Genomic DNA, 25,294 nt, shown 5'->3' on the forward strand with positions numbered 1-25,294 from the left:
GTAAGCCCATATAATCACTTCAAATGACGAGAAAGACCACAACATTCCATTTAATACCGAATTCATCCACAAACCCCAACACTATAAACACGCACTGACTGCGTGCGAGCAGAGGAACTGCAAAATCCCAGTAACTACCGCATCGTGCTCTCGATTTCAGCAAGAAATGGGAAGAAGCGATGATTCGATAAGCAGGCGGAGGAACAAGAAGAACAGGAAAAAGCAAGAAAACAAGAGGGATTCGTCCTCAAAGGTCTCCGCTCGTGTCGCTTCCATTATCGCCGCCAAGAAGCGCCGCCAGTCCGGCAAACGCCGCAACTGTCAGGTGAGTTTAGATGGCTTCTGATAGAGAAGGAAAGTAATGGTTTTTCCTGTTCTTTTACTTGTTTTGTCAAGATTTAAGCTTCTTCTTTGCTTGATGTTGGAGGTATGCCTGTAGATTGATAGCTTTCTGCTCAATGCTGGGGTGTGGTTGATGTTTTTGTTTGTGTTTCTAGACATTGAGTTTTGATCAAGCAACGTTCTTTTGATGTATGGCTAATCGTTAATGGTGAGTGTGTTTTGCAGTGATGCTATGTAGTTCATAGTGCATTGTAGCTAAGAAGTGTTGTTTATGGTTGCTTTCAGGGTATGTGCTTCAGCCTTCCAACTCCAGAGGACCCTTTCAATGATAAGCTTGGGAAAAACGAACCCACGAGAAAAAGGAAGAGAAATTCCAAAGAAAGGCGTAAGCTTGTGGACAAGAGTGCTCGTGGGCTGAAGAAAGAATCTTTCAAGGACAATAATGCAGATGGGGATCTTAAAGGGCACAAAGCTATTGAGTCCGTGAATGTGGAGAAAGGGAAATTAGCTTTGGTTTCTTCTATAAGTTTCATGGGGCCGGAGATTGCTATCAACTTAGGGAAATCAACATGCCAAATCATCAAGCGGGACGGGTCCAATCATTCTTGGAAAGAATTTGCTTCAGAGAACAACTTGGAGTGCCCGTCAAAGTTCTTGATTATGTGCTTGAATTCAATTCAAAAAGCTTTGGAGAATGGTGGAGCCTTGAGTAGTGAAGGGGAAAAGCCTCTCTTTGCCAATGCGTGGGGCCTTGAGTTCTGGAATTGTTACTGCACTGGAAAAGATGTGTTGGAGACCACTGGAGCTGGTGCCACTGTCGAGCAAATTGCGTGGATGGCATCAACTGCTGCTGATACCATTTCAATGAAGGAGAAAGAGGGCTTGTCACTTAGTGGCCCTTTTCTTTTATATCTAGTGCCATCACAAGAAAAGGCTTCTAAGGTTTGTACTGTAGGCTACTTTCTGTGACAAACATTTTTTTGTCATAATGTTGAGATCTTCATGGCATCTGCATTAATAGCATTCCTTTTACGGGGTTTCTCTACATGAGTTGTCTTCCACTTGACTTTTCTTTGCTTTTGTTCCGCACATATCTAGTTTCAAACACAAGACCTCCCTCAGGAAATCTTGAGCGCACTTGGTGGAAAGGCTACATTTTCAGTTAAATGTAATGGGATTAAGATGATTTATTATCTAACTACACAATAACTTTCCTTGGATATATTTTTTTCGTAATTGTTAAATTTGGTAAGATGAACTGATAAAAATCTTTTCACATATTTGAGGAAAGAAATTCTTCTGTTCTAAGGTAATGCACAACACTTTTATCCTTGGAGTACCATAGAATATTCAATTTTATCCGTTCCGTTGTGTGATATCACTTGCCTGGAAAAGCTATTTCTGCTTGGTTGTTAACTAATCTCCATTGGTTTATTTGTATTGCATCATTACTAGGTACGACAAGTTTGCAAGCCTTTGAAAGCGCTTGGAATACTTACAGTGAGTTTGCATTCTGGTGCCTCCATAGATCATCAAATTAGTGGGTTAGTTTTCCAACGAATACATTCTTTCATGTAAGATTTGTACTTATTGGAGTGTGAACTTGATGCTGGCTAATCTCCAGCAATTATGTCCCATGCTGCACGGTGAAAGTTCTTGGTTATTGACTATTTAGGCTCAGCACCATACTCGGGGATCATAAACAATGTAACAGTGCACAAAATGTGTTGTGAGCCGCTAAAATGCAAGTTGTTGTTGAACTATGTCTTTTCTTTTTATTTGTTTGATTTTCCACATTGATTATTTGGATGTTGGAATACTTACTTAGTGACATTGTTGTTTTCTTATTGCCATTGTTTATTCCTTTACTAGTAATCTTTTTGGAGTATTCTGTCTTTTTCTTTTAACTTGTTTGATCTCATTATCTGACAGCTTAAAGAGTTGTGAGCCAGAGTTTCTTGTCTCCACCCCAGAGAGACTTTTGGAGCTTCTCTCCTTAAAGGCTGTTGACATATCTGGAGTGTCCTTATTGGTGAGTTTAAATTAACCTTCTCCTCTGTGTGAACTCGTTGTCAATTCAAGATGTTTCCTTTTCTTCTTCTCACATGTGCTTTCCGTGGGATACATTTTCTCATAGTTCTCCAAATTATGAGTTACTAAAATCATTTTTGTAAAGAATGGTTAGATAGTAGCAAAATGTAGGAATCTTTGAATCCATTCAAAGAACTCCTTCTGGGGGAAATTGAGTTAACAATGAAGATTGCATGACTCTTTGCATGAAGGTGATTTGCTTCACATGTAATGGTGGTGTCAAACAACATGGGCAGCTTTCTTAGTTCCAAATTCCTCAACCTGCTTTCTGTGAGGCTATAAACTTCTAGTTTAGGTGTTTTACTTATCAATAGTAGCTTATTGAAATGTTGAAATCCTTATGTTCTTATTCTTGTTTCATTATTGAAGGTTATTGATGGACTAGAAGCCCCTTTCAGAGGCGCTTACTTTGATGCAGTCAAATCCATAAGGCAGTTCATCCCTGAAAAGCTTCAGACAGTAGTTTTTGTGACTGCATAAATAATTCATCCATTTATGTCGTGCAAAAGCTGTCTGGAGGATCTGTCTGCAAATGATATTTTAGTATCTCTAACAGTTTTAAGTGCAATCATCTCGTCTGTACATGTTTCAAGAGGCTAAAAGCTATTATAGGTATGTTTGGCTGTGAAACTGTTCTTTGTGAATTTGTTCATGTTCTGATGCTCGGAAATCGGCTTTCTTATGCATATAAGTTTTATATTTCAGTCTTTATAAAATATATTAACGGCTAGTCAATGGGGATGTAGACTCTTTCTTATGCATATAAGTTTTATACTTCATTCTTTGTAAAATATATTAAAGGTTAGTCAATAGGGATATCGACGTGTGTAAATATATATTTTGTTTTCTGGTTCTCTGTACACCTCATATTGGCAATGGATTACTTCTGATTTCTTCTTACTAAACTGTAGTTGCTCATATGCGTTTATTGTGAGTATTCTACATTCTAGGAACATTAAGAGGCACATTCTTGAAGTGTATTATAGTTATTTGGAAGGCAAAGGTAAGGATCGTTTTTCTTGGAGTGAGAGCATGTGGTCCTCATATATGCCTGTAGTCCTTGGATATTTATCTAAATCTTATACCAATTTTGTCCCAAGAATGTGTTTGACATAGTATACATCAAAATGCATTAAAGGCGCATGCTCAGAGAACACCTATTCGAAAGTCATATACAAATGAGGTCATTAGACTCGTTAAAATGTATTTTCATGCACACCAAAAAATTGGAGATTGGTTTAGGCTACTTGTCAATTTAAGGAGTGTGCGCAGGCCTTCTTAATATCAAATTTTAGAAAAGAGGATTTATTTTGCATTTTTTAGAGGAATTCAAACTAAACTTGCCACACTTTGTTTATAATACATTGTTTATGAAATTTTTGTAAAAGATCATTTGTATCATGTTATGGAAACTGGTGTTTGTAATTCTACTTGTTCACTTTCTCTTGGTACCGGACAGGATCAATTTTTCCTCAGGTTGATTGTTACACTGATGGATGTTAGAGCGGTATGTCTTTGCATATGTAACAGCTGAAAGTCACTTGCACCACTCTAGCAATGCTGAGAAACTTCTCCAGCAAAATCACTATATATTTCAACATTATAGAATATCTCTGCAATCTGTCAAATCCAACTTTTTGTACATTTGTGCTGAATGGAATCAATATGGTTGTACTACTCTCTTAGGATGCCAACAGCTGTTGTGGAAATCTCGTTTCTCACATTCAGCTGATATTTCACGACTTGTGACTGCATTAACTATCATATTGAAGTTCAAGAAAATTCTATGTCCGTCTTACACTCTTCATCTATGCATGCAGGACTCCGAATTCATCAGGAAAGCTTGTGGTAATATATCTCTCCAGTTTGTCCACAGTTGACGCAATCTTGAAATCAGCTGGCGAGGTGATTCAAGTTGGAAATTGCTTGCACTCTAGCGACTCCACGTCGAAAGAGGTGAGATGGGTGGTCCTAATTCCTCTTGGCACTCGACAAGTTTTCAAGAATCATAGTGGAAGCCACTATGCTTTTTAACATTGTCATGTTACGTGGTGTAGAAACCGAATGTTAGTTTCAGAAACATTTAGCAGACATTTCACCAAGCAGTCGCTTGTTCTCTCGAACGAACTTACAGTATATGGAGTTTCATATTTCTCCACGATAGTCTTGTAATTGTACGTTGGGGCTTCAGCCGTCTTCCTTGCATAAACTTAGTCAAATTTATTTGTCCATTGGTTAGAAATACTTATATCATGGATCATGGTTCCTGGTTTTTGAGGCATTAATACATCTGATTTGCTGAATTGTTCAAATGCTGAAGTGATTATTTTTCTTCTTGATGCTATATTTAAGCGAATCTTTGTCTAGGTCTCTCTCACTCTGGTAGCTGCTGACTGTGTATTAGGACAAGTCTTTAACCAAGTGGGGTTAAAGTAATATCATTGCCTTTTTATTCGAAATATCTATTGTTATATATAATAGTATGCTGAAATATATCATTATTTTTAATAGTAATGTACATTAAAATTATGAACAAGTCAATTAACTTTGTTGTTGATGACACCAGTATCATTGCAAGTCTCACGCTGTTGATAATACTAAAATTAAATAATTTTAAATATAAAAAATAATAACTTGCAAATTGTTAATTTATATTTAGGGCGTGTTTGTGAGGTTTTAAAATAAACGCTTCTCAGTTTATTGTTGAAAATATACTGAAAATATTGTTTGCAAACACCCTTTTAAATTAAAACTTTTAATCAACTTGACATTTGGAAAGTTTGAGATGAAGCCAAAGACAACTTTAAATTTCAAGCATAGCATGGTGGGCTATTTGTTTCTATAAATTGAATGTGATAGCTGTCCAGCTTTTATGACAAACTTTTTGTCTTATGATGTGCAAACCTAAAGTAATAAAAACTCTATTTCCACTATTATTTACTTTGTTCTACCAATATTACAATCAATGTTTTCCCAAATAGACTATAATAACTTATACATAACAAATTTGTAACTAATAAATGTAGTCGCTATCGAAATTCACTTGTAAATTTAATCGTAATATTCTAATAGTAGAATTTCAATCTGAATCAACATAGTTAAATAGTAATTTTTTAACTTGAATAATTGTATATATTCGGACCAATAGTGTTGACATACTGAATATTTGTACTTAAATATTTTAATTAATATAGTCGAGTTAAGTATTTTCATGACTATTAAAGTAGGATAAGTGCAGAGAACAATACCTTGAAAAAATAAAATTTCACTAAAAAAAGAAACATATAAGAGATAAAATGTTAAAAACTTCAAATATGGAGCGAAGTGATAGAAATAAAATAATAAGACATAAATAACATTAAAAAAGAATAATTGGAAAGGATTATATAGATATTATTTCTTTAAATCACATATATCCCGATTAGTTTTATTTAGAAAAATATATCGAGTTAACTATTCAGACTGCTGATGATTTATACACAGTATATAAATATGATCATTGTTTATTTTTGTGGGAGAATAAATTATAAGGTAAATTGCAACTACTTTTTTTTTTTTAGGTCTGACATAGTTATACGTAGCTCTATTGTTTGGATATTTACAAATAGCCCCCTGATTGATTGTTCGGCTAACAATGAGTCGTTCTGTTAGCTTCTGTTAAGTTTTCACTCAATTTTTATGGTGAACTAATCAATATATCATTTATTTTTTATTGATTTACTTAAGCTACCCTTAATTAATTACTTTTTTTTTAAAAAAAAAAAGAATATAACCAGTCAAGGTAAAATGAGTATGTACACCTCAGGGGCTATATTATTATTTTTTATTTGAAGGAAATATTTATAATTATGCAAAGTTTTGGGGAAGCAATTACAATTTATCAAAAATTATAATATTGAATGAATGACATGCTTCCAACTCCAAAGAAACGTAGCTTATTTTAAGGACCATAGAAATTAGACAAAAATCTATTTATTATATTATATATTAAATTAAAGAATAGTTTCCCCACCTACCCAAACAAACAGAGATAGAGCTACCCATAATTTTACAAAACATGACCTAGTTGGTGCGGAAACCGCCACGTGTAAAGATGCAAAGAGGGTTGCACCAAGAGTTGCGTGCACTTGGGGGGATCAGAAAATAAACTTTTCTTGCCCACCACGTGACTTTACACCATTTTTCTGTTGTTGAAAAGTCTGAGAAGGACCACACGAGGGGGCATCATTCAATACAATATTACTCTTTATTCTTATCATTTATTTTTGTCGTCCATGTGAATTTATACTTCGAATAGATTACGATAAGCTTTTTATAAAATATATCATACTTAAAAATAAATTTTTATTATTTAAAAATTTATAAATATTTTTTTAAAATTATAATCTTCTCCTATAATGGACTATCACGAGGGGGTATTTATAATTTTAGACAAATATTTATAATTTTTCAAACAACGAGTAAATATTTGTGATTATGAAAAATATCGTGAAAAGCCTATTTTAATTTACCCTTGTATTTTTGGAAAAAATTGATGTTGCCTATACGACTTTATATTTTTTGGAAAATTTGATTTTGTCCATGTGAATTGTAATCGTATCAACTGTGTATTAATAGAATAACGCATAATAATGATATTGTATGTGATCTAAGTAATAACTAACGACTTATGTGGGTATTGACTCACACGTTTGAAAAAAAATTAAAAGTTCGCATATCTCTTAAAATATTCCAAAGTTTATAAACGTATCAATTTTATTTAATATATAAGTTTTTTATTTGATTTCGAGTAAAATAAAATAATAAATTTTATAAAATATTAATAATATATTAAAGTTCAGAAATTTGTTAGGATTGTAAAACAATGGCAAAAAGATTCTTACTTTTTTTTTTCTTTCTTTTCAAATGAGTTTATAAGTTTTTAATATTTTATAAAAAAAAATTATTTTTAGATACCATCTTAATTCGTACTGAAAAATGAATTATTTTGTATTTTTTTCATAAATTTTGAAAAAGAAAAGATTTCATGGTATGTTTTGTATTTCTGAAAGGAAAAATTTAAATTTGTATCTTACCAAAAATGAAAAGAATCCTAATTTTGGGAAAAAAGGAAATACAAACTAAAACAGGGTGTGAAACAGAGATAACAAAAATAGAAGGACTAAATTGTAATTAAATTATACTTTTAATCACCTACTGTGGGTGAGATTTGGTGTTGGTATTGGTTTGTCACTCATTTCTGAGCGAGACTGATTCTGGTGATGCTCGGAGTACTTTGCGCGCGTCCCAGGCCTTGGTTGCTGACTTCACTCTCTCTGTCCTACGCCCACGGCTCCGCGGCGGCTCCATTCGACCGGCTAACAAGGAGCTCTCTCCACCCACCTCGGGATCCGTGTAACCACTCTCCGCCCCCATGCGGCGGCGGCGCAGCCTCAATATGGCACACCATTCTTCCTTCTCATTGGAGGCGGCGGCGGACGGCAGTGCTAGGCAGGCGGGAGCGCGAGTCGGTGAAGGGAGGTGAAGGGTCGTGGAATGTGGCGTGGGACGCAAGGCCCGCGCGATGGCTCCACCACCCCGAGTCCGCTTGGTTGCTCTTCGCCGCTGCACCGGCGATCGATTCGGATCCGATTCCGAATCCCGCGGCGGAGGATGAATTGAAAAGTGATGTAATTTGTAACTATAGAGTGACAGGTGAATTGGGATTTTGATTTTGATTGCTTAATTGTGGTTTAATTAAGAGATTAGTCGTGTGATCATATTATTATTGTTGTTGGGCAGGGGTTGTCGCAGATGGAAGGTGTTTGTTTAGAGCAGTAGCACACATGGCATGCTTGAGGAATGGGGAAGAGGCTCCTGATGAGAATCGTCAGAGAGAGCTTGCTGATGAATTAAGAGCTCAAGTATGTACATACTTATGAACAATTATAATTGTTTTGTTGATGGATTGGTTTTAATTCGTGAGATTATGCCAAAAAGATTCAATGAAAACTAATAAGTTTTCTGTTATAAAAGTAAAGTATAGATATGCATATGAATCTGTATTTCTGATTGATGAAATGATGATGTTCAGGTGGTTGAAGAGCTGTTAAAGAGGCGAAAAGAAGTCGAATGGTATTTCTCTTTTCGAGAAACCAAGTGGTTTGAATGTATAGGTTTGATGTTTTTTATTTGTGTAGGTTCATTGAGGAAGATTTTGATGTATATGTGAAAAGGATTCAAGAGCCTTATGTGTGGGGAGGAGAACCTGAGTTGCTAATGTCTTCACATGTTCTTAGGTGAGTTATTTGCTTTCTTATAGTGTGTTGTGATTTTGTGAGGCACTATCTAATTGCTGGATTGATTTTCTAGCCCAAATACTATTGTTTCTTTTGTTCCATTCAATAAACATGACAGTGTATATTTTATTTAGGAAAAGATTTTATACACATTGCGTGCTTGTGTTAAATGGAGCATAAGATGCAAATTGCAATAGAAAATCCAATGCATTGGTTTTGTATTCTATTTTGTGTGGTATGTAGTTCATTACGTATACTTTTTTAGGGCAGCAAGTTGATGCACGAATGTTTTTATTAACAAAATGCTTGAGTTATAATATATTTATAACATGTGACATAACTAGCTATTAGCATACAAGGAGTTGATGTTCTATAAACATTTGTATTATTCATTTAGTTTGTACACGTATTGTTCTCTTTTGCTTCGACGTGTTATGCTTTTGCCAGGTGTAGTATGATGTTCTAATGATCACTTTAGGTTCATTAGGATTTTCTTCTGCATTCATGGAATCCTTGATATCAATCTGTTAAGATTTTATTGTGCATTTAGATATTATTTGCGTTATCGAGCTGGAGCTCTATCATTTATTAATGTACTTGCTTAATTGATCTAATTACAGGACGCCGATTTCTGTTTTCATGAAGGAGAGAAGCTCCGGTAGTTTAATGAACATAGCCAATTATGGAGAAGAATATCGAAAAGATGAAGATAATCCGATCAATGTTCTTTTCCATGGATATGGCCATTATGATATTTTAGAAACGTTAGCAACTTGTTAAGTTAAATTTATGTAGAAATTCTACATTTTTGCTTTGTAGAATGAGAATTCATTTTATGTAAGAAGTAGCAAAGCATGATTGAGAAACACTAATTTTGCTTTAGATAATTTTTCTTTTTCATGTGTATTCATAATATGAAACTTTGTAGCATAAAATGAAATATGTTTATATGGCATTTATTTAGTTGAATCAAGACTCTTGAACTAAGTTAAGATGGTAGGAAAATGTAACATAGAAGAAGGTATTGAGTTCACCTCTCATCCTTATATCATTCTTATTCTTCTTGTTGTGGTCATTTTAATCAAATGGTGTTGATCAATTTAGTTTGTAATGTACGGTCAGTTCTAAAATATTTTTAATTCTTTTAGAATTCTCATATATATATTTATCTAAAATATTCTAAATCATTTTAGAATAGTCATATTAATTTAAAATATTTTGTGCCCTTTTTTACAACACAAACACATGAAACCAATACATTATTTTGTTTGTATATTATGCAATTTTGAAGGAAAGCTCTAAAAATTTTGGTGACTAGAATGATCAAACTATTTATTTGTTGGGCGTTCTGTTGGGCAGGTCAAATCGATTTAAAATATAAGATATTGTACGTAAAATTTTTTAAAAATAAAAAATACCACGACGGAAACGATTTTAACTTTTGCATTTATATGAATATGTTTTTTCGAACAAAATACATTTACATAATTTTTTTTTTTGTAAAAAACATGTTCGATGATTCTTCAAGTAACATAGTAGAATTTCATTTACCAAGTGTTGGGCCACTAAAGGCCTTCAAACTTTTAATTTTTACTAGTGTGTGTTGGTTTCAAATGAGTGTGCATAATTAAATATATTTTTTTTAAAAAAAATATTTTTAAAATATGATTTATTGTCGAGAAAAAAAAAAGTTATAACAAGTTTTAAAGTTTTAATTGACTCTCAAGTTGGATTCGGGTCCATCAGACCCTATTATTTATTTATTTATAAATTTGATTAAAACAATAACCTTTCAATAATATCATTATATCATATTTATAAAGTTACGTCATGAAATTGCATATATGATGACATAAATTATATAAAGAGTCAATTATGTGACTGTATGACTTAGAGTGACTTTTCTAAAACAGATTAAGAGCCGAGTTCGTAAAGTGAATAATGTAGAAACTTTGAGCTAAAATATGAGATGAACTTAATCTGTAGAATATTACCCTTAGACATAAATAAGCAAGAAACCTAAAAAGCATCATATATAAGCTGGCCTTCAATCAAATTCCAGACCTTTTGGGCCTCGAGTCCCCTATATGTGGCTATTTTTTTTAATACATCAGTCTCATTTCAATCTTCTTCACATATTACAAGTTTAAGTTTTTTTAAATAAAAAAGAGCATAAATTGAAAATAATAAAAAATACAAGAATTAAAATGGAATTACTTTATATTTTTAATCACCTATGATAGCTGCGACTGATTTTAGTGATGGCTCCTCTCGAAAAAAAATATAATTTTTTATTATGGTAAATTAGAAAGGTTAAAAGTAGAAAATTATGACAGATACTAGTAACCGCAGCTGCAATGACTATTGGCCGTTGCTTTTGTATGCAAGCCAACACAATTTGCTACCCATGCCTCTTTTCGATCCGCTCACCAGGAGTCCATCCCACCCACCTCGAGATTCAAACAACTAATCCTTTCATTCTTTGCTCCGGTGCGGCAGGCCGACCTCTATATGGCACACTATTCTTCCTTTCCATTTGAGGGAACGACGGATAACACTGTTAAGTTTGTGGAAGCACGAGTCAATCAAGGGAGGTGAAGGGTTGTGGAATGTGGTGTTCTAATGATCGCTTCAAATTCATATTGGAATTTTCTTTTGCATTCAAAAATCCTTGATATCAATCTATTAAGATTCTATTTATCGTTAAACACTATATAACATATCGAGTTGAAATTGTATCATTCATTAATGTACTTGCTTAATTAATTTTATAGGACATCATTTTCTATTTTCATGGAAGAGAGTAGCTCCAATAGTTTAATAAACATAGCAAATAATGGTGAAGACTATCCAAAGGATGAAGATATAATTCAATTACTGTTATTTTCCATGGATATGGTCATTATGATATCTTAGAAACTTTAGCAACTTGTAAAGTTAAATTTATCTAGACGTTCTACATTTTATTTGGTGGAATCAAAACTTATTTTATATAAAACATACCAAATCATAATTGAAAAATATTATTTTTTTTAGATACTTTTGTTTTTATGTACATTCACTCACGATATAAAATTTTGTAGCGCAAAATGAAATATAAACATATTACATGTATTTAACTCAACCAAAACTCTTGAACTAAGGTAAAATGGTGGGAAAATGTAAAATTGAAGTAGGTATTGAGTTCAACTCTCTCATACTTATAGTTATGGTGCCTCTCTTATTTTTCTTGTTGTTGCAATCTTTTTAATCACATGGTGGAGATCAATTTTTGCATGTACACTCAGTTCCAAAATGTTTCAAATTATTTTAGAATTCTCATATATATATTTATATTTATCTAAAATGTTCTAAATCATTTTAGAATCACTTTCAACTATATGTTTTCTGGACTTTTGTATAACACAATGAAACCACCAAACATTACTTGTCTGTAATAAAATGTAATTTTGAATGAAAGCTGGAGAAATTTTGGTGACATGTTTTCAAATTAAATATTTGTTTGTCCATGTGATTGCGCAGGTCAAATTAACGTTTCAAGAGTATATGTATATTTTTAATCTTTTGGCTTATTTTTCATTAATTCACTTTTGGGAGTACATTTGGGTTAAAATGCAATTACTTTGTGTTAATGGAAAAGTGCAAAAAAGTCCCTGTGAAAAATTAAAGTACAAAAAATTCCCTTCTAATTTAAAAAATGATGTAATTTACCTCTCCCGTCAATTTACAAAAGGAGGTAAATTGCATCATTTTTAAAGGATTAAATACATTTTGCACCTCTAAACTATGCATAAGTGCATTTACACCCCCTAAATTATAAAATGTAACAAAATAGCCCCTCATAATATTGATCAATTTTTTTATGACGATAATGACCTTATTATTTACACCCCTAAAATATGTCTATTGCAATTATTCTCCTAAATAATAATTTAAACACTACTCAAAGTTTATGATTTTTATTAAAAAATATAGAATTTGTATAAACTCTATAAATTTATAATTATTATATATTTTGCATAACTGGTAAAAGATTCACATAATTTTTGCTTCTGTTGTACGTATATTAAACTTTTTTTAAAAATAAATTATCATTATAATTTTAAAATATCAGATTAAACATATATATAAACATTGTACAATATACAAATTTATAATATAATTAATATATAATATCTTTAATTTTTTGAGTAATGATATGATACACTTTATTATGGAGACATGTAATTGAATAAAAATTTATAAATTATATCACATACTTTTTATATAATATTACATGCATTATGAAATTACACACATTTGCATGTACTTTTTTAACATATATTTTTTGTTTTGTAAAATATATTTTCATACATTGACCTTATAAATATTTTTTTGTATTACTTAATTTTATAAAAGGTTGTAAATTTCATATTATTTTCAAAATAAAATTTGAATAAAATTTCAAATCACTATAAATAATTTCGGTGGAGATTTTTTAATAAAATATATTTTAAATAGTAAAACAAAAAGTAGAGGGAGTTTGTAAGAAGGGCATTTTTATCCTATCAATACTAAACTATTTTGTTACAGTGTTTTTGTTAAATTTCATACTTTTTGGGTGTAAATGCAATTAAATGCATAATTCAGGAGTGCGTAATATATTTAACTATTTTTTAAATTACAATGGGATGAATTGCACTTTGTTTTTTCGCATGATATTTTTTTTTTTGGACTTTTTTCATTAGCATAGGAAGGTAAAATTGTATTTTATCCGATTAAATTTCACCAAAACTACAATTTATAGTTTTAGACAATGTAATTAATTTTCATTTAATTACCAAATAATTTTTTAATTTTTCATAACTCTGAGAAATGATGTTACTTTTAAAATTTAGCTAAAATGTGCATTTATATAATCTATTATGAAATTGTAAAAAAAAATCCAAACATCATAAATCATTGCTACCATAATTAATTATATAACCGTTGGACTGAACTAAGACTAAAGCTGAATAAAAAATCTATGTACATGAATATTTTGAAAGATTTGGATTTAATATTACATTGGGTTACTTATATTTTCTTTATAAAAGTTTATTGATGAAGCCTTTCTCGAACGGTTAGTTTGAGTTATCATAATCAACAGGTTGTGAATTTGAATCATATGAATGTGAATAGATACTATATAATCTATTTATAGCAGTAGTTTTTTGTTTCTTGATTTTCTTTAAATATGCTCGTTAATTTAAAAATATCGATTTAATCTTTTTAAGTTTTAATCTTATAGAAAGAAAAGATTTCTCAATAAAAATGTATCCATAGGGGTGAAGATCTTGCACTCCACTTTCAAACTAGAATTTTGTATTTTTTTTTAAAAGATAAAAGTACCATCATAATTATTTAAATTTTAAAAAATAAAATGATAATTTAAAATTTAAATAATAATAAGTAGAAAATCAAAAAAGCATATTGAACATAAAGATAAATTTAGATCATTTTACTAATTAATTCACCTTAAAAAATGAGTGAATTTTTAAATAAAAAAAATCAACAATACACTTATTTAAATTAAATATTTTTCAAATGAAAAAAATAATTTTTAAGTATCATTGGACATTGAAAAAAACTTGAATTATATTACTGATTTATTTATTATTATTATTTTTATGAATCTCTACCTAATAAACAATCCAACACATACCTAATTTAAAATTAAAATACATATACTTTTTATACTGACACCCTTGTGGTTATGTCAAAATATTCGAACATTTTATGCTTTTTTATAAAATTATAGTTACATTTCTAAAAGTTGTTATTGTAATATTTTTCAAAAAATGTTTGTAAGTTTGTTTTTAAAGAGGGGGTGTTTTGTAATTACAATTATAATTTTAAAAGATATTTATAATTTTATAATAGATGTGGAGCATTTCTGTATTTTAGTCTAAATTTAGGGGTGTCAAATGTAATTTATGTTGTAATAAAATATCGATAAATACATTTCAAATATCAATTTCGAGACCTTCTAATTGCTGACAACAATACAGTTGCAAGAATGATGTCTCTCAGTCCATCCACTTTCGAAACCATAGTTCCCTCCCGCTACGTCACCTTCATACTCCCCGATAGCCACCACCTCCATATCGCCGTCCTCGATTCCCCCGCCTCCTCCGCCGCCGGTGCCTTTACCGCCGCCATGTGGATCCCACCAGGCCGTGAATCCGACTGGATTTTTTCCACTTTCTCCGGCCACCTCCAGCTCCTCCTATCTTCCCCCACCACCGAACCTCTCTCCCGCCTTATCTTAGTTGGGAATTCCCCGTCCCACCCGCAGCCCACTTCCTATAATTCCACACTCCACCCCTCCTATTCAACAGCCCTCCAACAAAATCTGGCGCCTTTGCTATCAGCCCTAACCCCCAAATCAGCATTTCTTGGTGATGGTGAAAGGCCAGAAGTGCCCTTGTTGAGTTATGAAGATGAGGTGGTTAAAAGTTCAGTCTTGGAGGTTTGTCAGGGGCCTTGTGTTGGTGAAATGTTGATAGAAAACGTTGAGTTGGAGAATGATGGCTTTAAGGAGTTTAGGAGGAGGTTGAGGTTCAAGAGAATGCCGAATTTCGTGCAGTCCCAGATCAGGATTCGCCCAAAAGACGAATCTTGCTTGGAAAATTTGGATACTATGGAGTTTGAATTGGATAAGGGAGTGTTGGTTCAACCATATTTGAGTCCGATGGTTGCTGGCATATCAGTGATTAGTCAGTTCTTGGAGGGGCAATTGTGGGACGGGTTTAGGCCGAAAGCTTTGTGTTTGGGCGTCGGCGGAGGGGCTTTGCTTGGATTCTTGAGGGCTTATTTGGATTTTGAAGTTGTGGGAGTGGAAGAAGATGAGGTTGTGTTGGAAGTCGCCAAGAGATACTTTGGGCTGGGAAGTGATGAGTTAATTCATCTCTTTGCTGAAGATGGGTTTAAGTATGTTAAAAAGCTTGCAAAGATTGAAAGTGAGACGAGTAGGTTTCATGTTGTTATGGTTGATTTGGATTCAAATGATCCAACAATGGGTGTTTGTGCACCACCAAAGGAGTTTCTTAGGAAGTCTGTTCTTCTAGCAGCAAGAGCTGTTCTTCATGAGGAGGGAGTTCTCATTATTAATGCAATTCCTTCTAGCAAGTTATATTATGAAAGGTTGATTAGCAAGTTTCAAGATGCTTTTGAGGAGTTGTATGAGATTGATGTTGGAAATGGGGAGAATTTTGTTCTTATTGCAACAAAATCAAAAACTGAAAATGCTTTAGACTCCAATGAGGGTGCCTTTCTGAGTAAGTTGAAATTGACTGTTTCAAGATCTTATATAGATTCCATAAGAAAAATCCCAAAGAATGTTGATCCTGCATTCGACAAATAGCATCTTGAAGCATCGAATGACGCTTGGCTGAGTGAGTTCCCAAACTTTTGTTAAGCTGAGATGAGGCAAAGAGCTTGCCTTGAGTGAAACACAATGCAGTGGTTGTTTTCACATGTTGAGTTGTTGAACCTGCGAAAGCAAATATGGGCAGAGAAGACAGTATTGTTTGGTGAGAATTAATTGCTAGAAATTTAAGTTCTCTGGTATGCTCAAGATATTCTAAAGTATCCTATCAAACTTGCCATCAATGGACCTAATAACGCACTATATGAAGCGCACAGATGAATAATGAATGCAGGATATTATAGGATACAGGCACAGCAACCAACAACGGAATGTTTTGTTTTTGTACTAGATTCCAGCACTTGAAAAAGGTGTGGGAGATATCCAGGGTTCAACTCTTAATAGCTGATGCGTGAAAGAACAACAACAGAGACAAACAAACCAAGAATTGCTTATTGAAGATTGCGAATATGAGTCCACATGCTTGTTTTGCAGAGAGGGCTCTATGAAGTGCGGCAAGAGCTTTTATGCCTTTACCAAATGTTCTGTAAGGTACCTGGTGAATCAATAAATGTCCCTGCTTTTGGATTAGAAAACTAGTTACAGTTCAGCATGTCTCCAATCGTCTTGTACATTATCATAGATTTCAACCTTTCTTGTGTTAGCTTTCATTGTTTTATGGGCCTATATGATTATAGTTGTTTCACTAACTAGTCTTCCGAACTCTAAGGAGCCCCTGGCACTACACTCCTGCCGGTAATAGTTAGAATGACATTTTTCCTTATATTCTCAGGATCATGGTAAATTATTATACTTGTTATCTTAATGAAAAATCTTAAATCTTGCAATGTTAAAAACAGGCCTCATTATTAATGAGAAATCAGATGTCTTGTTATGTAGGACTAAAATGGTGAATTGACTTGTTGTGTCAACAAGTTCATTTTCATGGAAACTGCTTGGTCATTTACCCCAAATCCTTTTGATGAAATACGAGGATTCCAGACACAATAGAAAAACTCCTATTTGCCTTTCTTTGGTAATTCGAAAGCTCTATGTCAGCTGAAACCTAGTTCAGATAGACGAAATATGATCACCCATGTTAACATATTCGCAAAACCTTTGTTCTTTTCGTTATTCATTTATTTATCTTTTTATTTTTAGAGTCAGGTGGTGATGGAAGGATATCGAGAAAGTATAATTTCCAATCTGTTGTATTAATTTTATATGTTCTTGATTTTCGTTTCAACTTGGATTTGGTATTCTCTTCATTGTGTTTTCTTTTCGGTGATCATGATATAATATGTTAGATAGCTTAATCCTATCATTACAACTTAGCTCCAAATTGGATCAGCCGTCTCTTATACAGATTTCTGATAGATGTAAGCTCGCTCTTAGAAATTACATGATCTGTGACTGGATTCTTCTGATATGCAAAGTTTGCATATTGAACAGGACAACGAGAGCATACAAGTTTGAGTTGTGATCTAATACAAGGGGGGAAGATGGATGAACCAAGTTGATGCAAGTTTTCTGCAAGACTTCTCCAACTTGAGCTTTGGCTACTCATTCTGATCGATGGTACCATCCTCTTTTAACTTAAAATATTAACTGTTGTCACTCTTAGGAGCAACAGAAACGGCACTCCCCTCTACATCCCGTGCAGGTTATTGTTTGGTAACATTAGTTTCGTCTTTCTGATAGTTTTTGGTGATTTTTGTTTTATTTATGACGAATGGAATGACCACAGTTCAAAAACCATGCTGCTTAATTTTTGTATCTGATTATTTTTCAAAGATTTAACAAACCTACTGACAAAATTCAAAAGCAATATCCTTGGTTTCACTAAGGACTATTTGAGTTACCTGTAGATGCAGCACTTGGTCGGGCACTCGATGAAAGTCAGTCCTGGAGCAGAAGAATGTGTATCAGGCTATCATACATTTCAAGCACTTAAAAGTCGGGGTTTAATACACTTTGCATCCCGAATTATGGTTCTTGTTGCAAACACACCCCCGAACTATCAAGCATAACAAAATGGTCCTCATCGTTACCATCCGTTAGCCTTTTTACTACCGGTTATTTGATGTGTCAATGCTTTACGTGTATCCTGGGGTTGCACTAGCCATTGGAAGTTGCCGACAATTATACTCGTAAACCAAAATTATAAACTAGTAATGTACGGCATATTTTATGTGTGTGCATAATTTTTTTAATATTATTTGAAATATTAATAACTTTTTATTATTTAATTAACATATCCAAAATTTTAATAAATTAATATTAGGTTTGTAAATAGTTGTGCAAAAAAAAAAATGTGCAAGAAAATAAAAATACAAAATAACTATTTAAAGATAGTGGGGAGTTAAAAATTAGATAAATAAATAAAAAATAAATTAATATTAAAGAAAAAAGCATATTATAAAAAAGAAGATAATAAAAAGGTGTTCTCCTTTAATATATTGCACAGATGATGACACATAATCTCATGAAAAATTTGCTAGGGCTGTACAAATCGGTTAACCGAACCGAATGGAACTGAATTTTCGGTTCGGGATTTTTGAAAACCGAAAACCGAACGGAAATGGTTTGATTCGGTTCGGTTTAAAAAATAAAAAAAATTATTTTTTTAAAATAATATATATATAAATAATTGTGATATTTTTTCAATTTTATCCAAAAATATAAATACCAAAATAACAAAATTAAATTCTAATTTAATAGTACAAGTCACGAGTGTACATTAATAATAATATATATTAATAATATTAATCTTAGTATATAAATATAATATAATATATATAATATTTATATATAATAAATATTTTATTTAATATAATATTTAAAAAATTGGTTTTCGATTCGGTTTGGTTAACCGACCGGTCACCAAAAAATCGAACCGAAAACCGAATTTTTTAAGAAAAAGAATAGATGATCGAACTGAAATTTTCTGTTCGATTCGATTCGGCCGATTAAATCGATTTATGTACACCCCTAAAATTTGGTAGCTGCATAAATTGGAAAGTAAGAATTTTCATCATCTACGAATTATTTTCTTTTTAATTGATTCGCAAATTTATTTCAAGAAAATCAAATATATGGAGGCTTGACCCTGGAATTTGTAATAAAGAACTCCAAATTGGATGAGGTAAACCACTTTATACCCTAATCAAATAAATCCTTAATTATAATTTTTTTTCCTTAAATTTGAAGAGATAAAATATAGCTACTTAAATTGATGCAATTGTAAAGACGAAGGACGAAAACTGTAATATCCTTTATATTATGACCTATACTAAAATGTTTCCCCGTTCCCATAGTTAGGGTTTAGGAGGCTTTCTCTCCCTGAGCTGCGCCTGGTAACGTAATCTCATAATTCTTAATTGCTCATACCTATTAATTTTTACGAACACAAATTGCTACAAGGAAAATGGGGGCAAAGGCTAAGAAGAAAGCAGTGATGAAGAATTTGAAGAAGGCCTCAGCTCAATTTTCTACTTCCAAAGATGCGACCCCTGATTTTTTGGTGTGTTGTTTCTGCCTTTTTCTCGGTTAATTAATTAAATTCAGTCTTATTTATATGTATAAGTCCTCGTATGTGTTTGTTTGCCTTTTGGGGTTTTATTTTATGATTAATTTTGTAAGAGGTATGTGAAGTAATTCGGTTTTCGTGATTTATGTGGGAAAAATTTAGCCATTGGAGGGCGGCCCTGCCAGGGATCTTCTAAAAGTTGAAGATAGAGAGAATAAAGCAACAGTTCTGTATATTGGGAGAATCCCACATGGGTTTTATGAGAATGAAATGGAAGGTCTGTTGCAAGTCTTTCTCCCCGTGTTTGCAGTAATTCACTGTATGGTATTGTATGTTGGGAACACGATTCAATGTACTAATGATTGGTTCGTGCAGCTTTTTTTAAACAGTTTGGTACAATTAAGAGACTCAGAATTGCAAGGAATAGGAAGGTTGGTTCCTTGTTTCATTGGCAGTTTGTTTTGTATTTTATTATATGGATTTCCACCAACTATCTAGTTCCGTCAAAACTGATGGTTGATTTGAATGGTTGTTTTCCGCTGAGACTGCATGATGGTTCCTTGCATCATCAAGCGGTATATAGCATTCGTTGCATTTACCAAGCTGTGATGTTGGAAAGATTGGACTCTGGATTATTCTTTCACTAAGTGAGACGGATTTTGTTTTATCAAGATGTTAGTGTGTTACTATATTATAATATGTTGCATGGATTAGAGGAGAGTGATAATTATTTGGAATAGAGTGGATTGCATTAGAAGAAGGGATCCTAATCTTTTTGATGGAGAGCTTTTGATGCCAATTAGATTGTCTGCTTTATCTGGTATCGCTCGACATAAGATTCTACCCTTTTTATCTGGTATTCATTACCATGTTAGGTTAATATACATTGAACAGGTGAATGGAATAAGAGAAACTGAACTTGGGGTGTGTAGATGGTAGATTGAGCTGCATCCTGTTGTCTAGAAAAATTAGCCATCATATGGTCCCATTGTATTTACTGTTGTACTTGTCCCTGCTTTTTGCCTTTTTTTAAATAATTTCTGGCACTGATATCATCATGTTCAAGCAACTTATACACTAGCTTCTGTTAACGGTATCTGATCCTTCCCACTCTCTGCTAGAAGATATGTTTCTCTCTCCACGGTTTTTGTTTCAGTTAGAGAACATGTGTTTAGAATTAATTCCAGGAAGATGAGTTGAATGTTTGGTTAGAGCTTTCTAGGAGGTCGATTGAAATAAAATTGTTCCTGTTGTGCCTCTGAAGGGTGAAGTAGTGCAAATCCCTCGCTCTTTTGGGGGCTTTATGCACTGTTGTACTTTGCTTTGCAGCATAATTGCTTTTCATCTTTGATTGTTCGGATTAACTGAATTGGCTATTGAATCTGTTGCCTCAAAAATTCACTTGTAAATCATGCAAGCAGGAAGAATCTGTGACTGCAACCGATTTTGTTAAGTACAAAATTCATGAGATGCAAATTGAAGTTTTCATCTATAGTTGAAAAAGAATTTATCTGACCTTCTGCTATAGATTTTTGGTATTACTGTTATTGGAATTTGAAAATGCACGAGGCTGCAATGTTATCAACTTTTTAATGCTTTTGTTAAACAAATTAATATCAAATGATTAAATAAGTGTGTTTCTGGCATCAATCTTTTAACGTTTCAAGTGCAAAGTGTAAAATTCTAGAATTTTGTTTTCATATGCATGTGGAGCTTCTTTGGTGTCGTTGTATGTGTCATTGGGACAAGGCATGTCATTATCCTTTCACTTACTCTATTAATTTCTTTTTCCTCCTTTTCACTTCTGGCAGACAGGAAAGTCGAAGCATTTTGGGTTCATTGAATTTGAGTCTCCTGAGGTTGTACATTTCTAGAAAAGATATTAATAGCTATAAAGTCTTTCTATTTCTTCACATGGTTTGGACCTGTTTGACCTTTCCTAATCCTTGTTCGCTGCTCCTTTTCTTACTACTGCAGGTCGCAAGAGTTGTTGAAGAATGCATGCATAATTATCTAATGTATGAGCATCTGTTGCAAGTTCGCGTTGTTCCTCCTGCACAAGTTCATCCAAAATTGTGAGTAATTATCACTGCAAGTATGCTTGGTCCTCATTCTCAAGCATTCATGAAGATTCTTTCTTTTCTTGTTTAAGTAATTCATAATGTATATATTTAGCAATCTGCTTTGGTAGAAAATGTATACTTTGGCCACACGGAACCTGAAGCATGTCTTTTATGGATTCTTTAGAATTCTAAGGATTTTGTACCTACATCTTTGCAGATGGAAAGGTGTAAACCGATGGTACCAACCCTTGGATTGGGTTCAAATTGAAAGAAAGCATCATGATAAGGTGCAGATGATGGTTTAAATTTCGTCCTTTTACTTTATGCCACTTCCACTTAATTTTAGTCCTATTGATTGAACTGTAATATCCAGGAACGAACTCTGGAACAGCAGCAGAAGTTAGTTGCAGGAATAATGCGAAGGGACCAAAAGAGACGAAAGCGGATCGAGGCTGCTGGCATTCATTATGAGTGCCCAGAAATAGTAATGATGATATATCTTCTTCTGTTTTCTTCTCCAATATTGTGTCCTTCATATTTGCATAATACTTCACTTGTATTGGCCCCATTTATTAAAACCAGAAAAACAAAAATATTAATTTTTGCAACAGTCCAACCGAACTGATCTTTTAGTTTGTTCAAGAATGTCGCATCCTTAACAAACTCCGGTCAGATTTATTGACAATTTTTTGTACCTTCTGCAGGTCGGATGTATCCAACCCACTCCAAAGAAGATTAAGTTTGACGAGGAATAGGTCTTTCCAGGCATACCAGAAGGAAGCACACCGTTTCTACAAACCATGCACTCAAATTTTGATCATCCATACCTTCTATTTAACTCAGTCTAGACGGTTGCTCATCACAGTTACATTAATCACTTGTGATAAAATTCTGTAATTATTCCCGTTGTTCTGTTGACGTGCCAAGGGCAGCCAACTTCCTTTGAATGTTTGGACGCAACGTGAAGAATATATACTATTTCAAGTTAATATGTTTGATAATTTGATTTTTGGTAGCATTGATAGTTCTGGCTTTTTAACTTTTCGGGGCTTTGTTATGAAAGAACTATAAGAGTAGTCTCAGGAATCTTGGTTTGATTCTTGTTGCTGATCAAACTTTGTTAAAATCCTGTAAACTGAAATGTTGAAACATGGAATTGTCCTCTTGATTGAATTCAATGCTAGTTGTGTTCAAAAATTAAGTCTGAGTAACAAGTAGGCTGCTTCAATTTTGATTTTCCGCTTAGAAATCTTAAGCCAGTGTTCCTTCCAAGTTACAGAACTATGGCCCTGTTTGTTTCTTCTGAATTTCACTATGATGACTGCAAGTACATTGCGTCCCAACTCATGATGGTAACTTTCATACTCACTTTCGAAGAAAATCATAATACCAACATGAAAAGAAGTAAATTTATGTCTGATTAGTGTTATATGAGACTCGAATATTACTGTCTTATTTTACACACGCATAAAATGTGATTTGGTAAATTTGCACATGCAATGAATGTGACAAAAGTGTAAAAATTTCTTCAGCAACATCGCCTGAAAAAACAAACAATTTTTAATATTACTGCATTTTCTTTTCCTCAATACTTTTTGTTCATTTTTCCAATGTATATATATATATATATATATATATTAATTTATTACCAAAATCCAACATTACTCAACTTTAGAGGCTACTATTGATTGGTAATAAGCAAAATATTATACTCACAAAAATGGGATTCCTTTGATTAAAAATGTTCATACTCAGAGAAAATTGACATAAAAATTCAATAATTCTTCCATCATTGCCCAAATCATATATACACACTGAAGCCAAACTTCATTCTCCCAAAAATTTATATGAAAAAGAAAAAATGAAAATCAAAGAAGAGTAATAAGAATAAAGATGAGAAGAACAGCAACAATGGTGTATTTGAGAGCAGCAATCAGAATGGCCGCCGATATCACAAACAGCTGCCACAACACCTGAACGCTGGCCCAAGTCAGGAGCCCCGTCAATCCCACGGCCACCAAGTTATCCGGGTCCGGGTCCAGCACCAGATCCACCCACCTCAGATTCAATCTCGCCCGTCCATTCTTCACCTTCTCCTCCTCTCCGTTCCCCGTCGGCGGCCCGCCATCTTTGTTCTCGTTGTTACCATTTTGCGCATGAATTCGGAACTGTTTCCGGTTTGGTGATGGAGATTTTCGCAGGGTCGTCGAAATTGAGAAGAAATTAGGGTTTTGTAGGGGAGGAATTGGATTTGGAGGGAAAGGTTTGGATTTTAAGGGGAAATCAAGAGGTGAGAGTGGGGGGGGTCTCAACCCTAACATGGGATTCAAATTTCAGGGGCTTCTAATTAAAGACTGAGAATTAATTTGGGGAAGAATATTGCATGTGTATATGTATAGAGAAAATAAGGGTTGGAGCAACGATGAACAAATGTACACTCTGTAATGCGTAAGGTCCAATATCAGCTATGCAGGTTCCTTCAATTAATATTATTATTATTTTTAATTTTTAAAAGAAAAGGAAGAAAGTGAAAACTAAATATGAAAAAGGGTATTCATCGACCACAGTGGGAGTCGAACCCACGACCTTTTGATCCGAAGTCAAACGCGCTAATCCACTGCGCTATGCGGTCCCGATGTTGTAATGACTATGATTTAATAATTATATACAAGAAATCAATCAATTTTTCGTAGTTTCAACTATGATCAAAGTACTTATCATAATTTTAAAAATTATATGCATTTTCAATCATGTAATGATACCCCTTCTGTATTTTAGTTCTTGATTTTGTTAAGTTGCAAAATAATCATGTACTCTTATTTTTTTAATTAACTTCTCGATTCAAGGACATATGCCGAAAATATTAACATTGACTTGAAAATGGCACGTGCATTGCATGTGCTAGTAAAAAATTGGACATTCTCACCTTATTGACTATTTTTGGTGTATTTGGCATCTTATTAATAAACTTTTTACCAATATTTTTAGCCGTGACTAATTAATTTTCACACGTGCTACTTTGCGATTGATGTTAAAATTTTCGACCAAATTTTATCCTTTATCTATAAATTAAAAAAAATATTAATTTGCCCATTTTGCAACCTTACAGAATAAATAATTAAAATATAAAAAAGGTACATATAATTATAGGACCAAAAATGAATTTGAACCCGACGTTAATCGTAACAAAAACTTTTACCTAGACTTTTAGCTATGACTAATGTTTGGCCTTAACTACTGAAACATTGGCCGATATTAGCTGTTGTGGAGCTGTAAATCATTATTGTTCACCTTGAGTTTTCATTTTTGGCCATAATAATAATTTCTTGCAGTGATTGGATCATCAATTTGGTTCTATTTGAGGTAAATATATTATATATAGGTGTATCGTATCCTAATTTTTTTTAAAATTTTCATGTCACAGCGCCCGTATCATATCATGTATGTATCCATACATCATAAATCAATGCTATGCAAACACCATAAAAAAAATAACTGAAATAGTTTGGTAGGCAGGTAGCTGATAGAGTACTCATCCATTATTATTTAATTAGTAGTGTAATAAATGGAAGCAGAGATGATGAAGACAACAATTGACAGAGAG

General features: G+C 33.1%; 5 protein-coding genes and 1 non-coding gene across 7 annotated transcripts; 4 read left to right on the forward strand and 2 right to left on the reverse strand.

The window, feature by feature from the left end:
- The first annotated feature begins 87 nt into the window (after positions 1-87).
- Positions 88-4,745, forward strand: LOC105179695 (P-loop containing nucleoside triphosphate hydrolases superfamily protein). The gene is given in 7 exon segments (XM_011103344.3): positions 88-325; positions 628-1,284; positions 1,798-1,886; positions 2,275-2,374; positions 2,803-2,899; positions 2,902-3,045; positions 4,254-4,745. Coding segments are annotated over 6 exon segments (1,170 nt in total). The 5' UTR covers positions 88-166; the 3' UTR covers positions 2,970-3,045; positions 4,254-4,745.
- Positions 4,746-7,635: 2,890 nt separating this feature from the next.
- Positions 7,636-9,684, forward strand: LOC105179694 (OVARIAN TUMOR DOMAIN-containing deubiquitinating enzyme 3). Its single transcript, XM_011103343.3, has 5 exons — positions 7,636-8,127; positions 8,215-8,336; positions 8,507-8,547; positions 8,613-8,711; positions 9,332-9,684. Exons 1-5 carry the CDS (start codon positions 7,695-7,697, stop codon positions 9,489-9,491), a joined length of 855 nt encoding a protein of 284 aa, XP_011101645.1. The 5' UTR covers positions 7,636-7,694; the 3' UTR covers positions 9,492-9,684.
- A 5,026-nt stretch (positions 9,685-14,710) lies between these two features.
- Positions 14,711-17,874, forward strand: LOC105179692 (S-adenosyl-L-methionine-dependent methyltransferases superfamily protein). 2 transcript variants are annotated; one of them, XM_011103342.3, is made up of 3 exons: positions 14,711-16,264; positions 16,451-16,650; positions 17,551-17,874. In XM_011103342.3, exon 1 carries the CDS (start codon positions 14,749-14,751, stop codon positions 16,093-16,095), a length of 1,347 nt encoding a protein of 448 aa, XP_011101644.1. In that variant the 5' UTR covers positions 14,711-14,748; the 3' UTR covers positions 16,096-16,264; positions 16,451-16,650; positions 17,551-17,874. The 2 variants fall into 2 exon arrangements, with proteins under 2 accessions (XP_011101644.1, XP_011101643.1); XM_011103341.3 differs by having other exon boundaries at positions 14,711-16,650.
- Positions 17,875-19,386: 1,512 nt separating this feature from the next.
- LOC105179691 (RNA-binding (RRM/RBD/RNP motifs) family protein) lies at positions 19,387-22,705 on the forward strand. The gene is made up of 8 exons (XM_011103340.3): positions 19,387-19,621; positions 19,790-19,904; positions 20,003-20,058; positions 21,439-21,486; positions 21,605-21,702; positions 21,908-21,977; positions 22,064-22,174; positions 22,395-22,705. The coding sequence occupies exons 1-8, from the start codon at positions 19,526-19,528 to the stop codon at positions 22,443-22,445; spliced, it is 645 nt and encodes a 214-aa protein (XP_011101642.1). The 5' UTR covers positions 19,387-19,525; the 3' UTR covers positions 22,446-22,705.
- Positions 22,706-23,451: 746 nt separating this feature from the next.
- On the reverse strand, positions 23,452-24,127 carry LOC105179690 (uncharacterized). Its single transcript, XM_011103339.3, has one exon. The coding sequence runs from the start codon at positions 24,009-24,011 to the stop codon at positions 23,559-23,561; it is 453 nt and encodes a 150-aa protein (XP_011101641.1). The 5' UTR covers positions 24,012-24,127; the 3' UTR covers positions 23,452-23,558.
- A 121-nt stretch (positions 24,128-24,248) lies between these two features.
- On the reverse strand, positions 24,249-24,322 carry TRNAR-UCG (transfer RNA arginine (anticodon UCG)). Its single transcript has one exon. It is a non-coding gene; the product is annotated as a tRNA-Arg (tRNA).
- Positions 24,323-25,294: the final 972 nt, after the last annotated feature.

This window comes from Sesamum indicum, linkage group LG7 (assembly GCF_026168435.1).
Source record: "Sesamum indicum cultivar Baizhima isolate 11 linkage group LG7, ASM2616843v1, whole genome shotgun sequence".
Taxonomy (NCBI): domain Eukaryota; kingdom Viridiplantae; phylum Streptophyta; class Magnoliopsida; order Lamiales; family Pedaliaceae; genus Sesamum; species Sesamum indicum.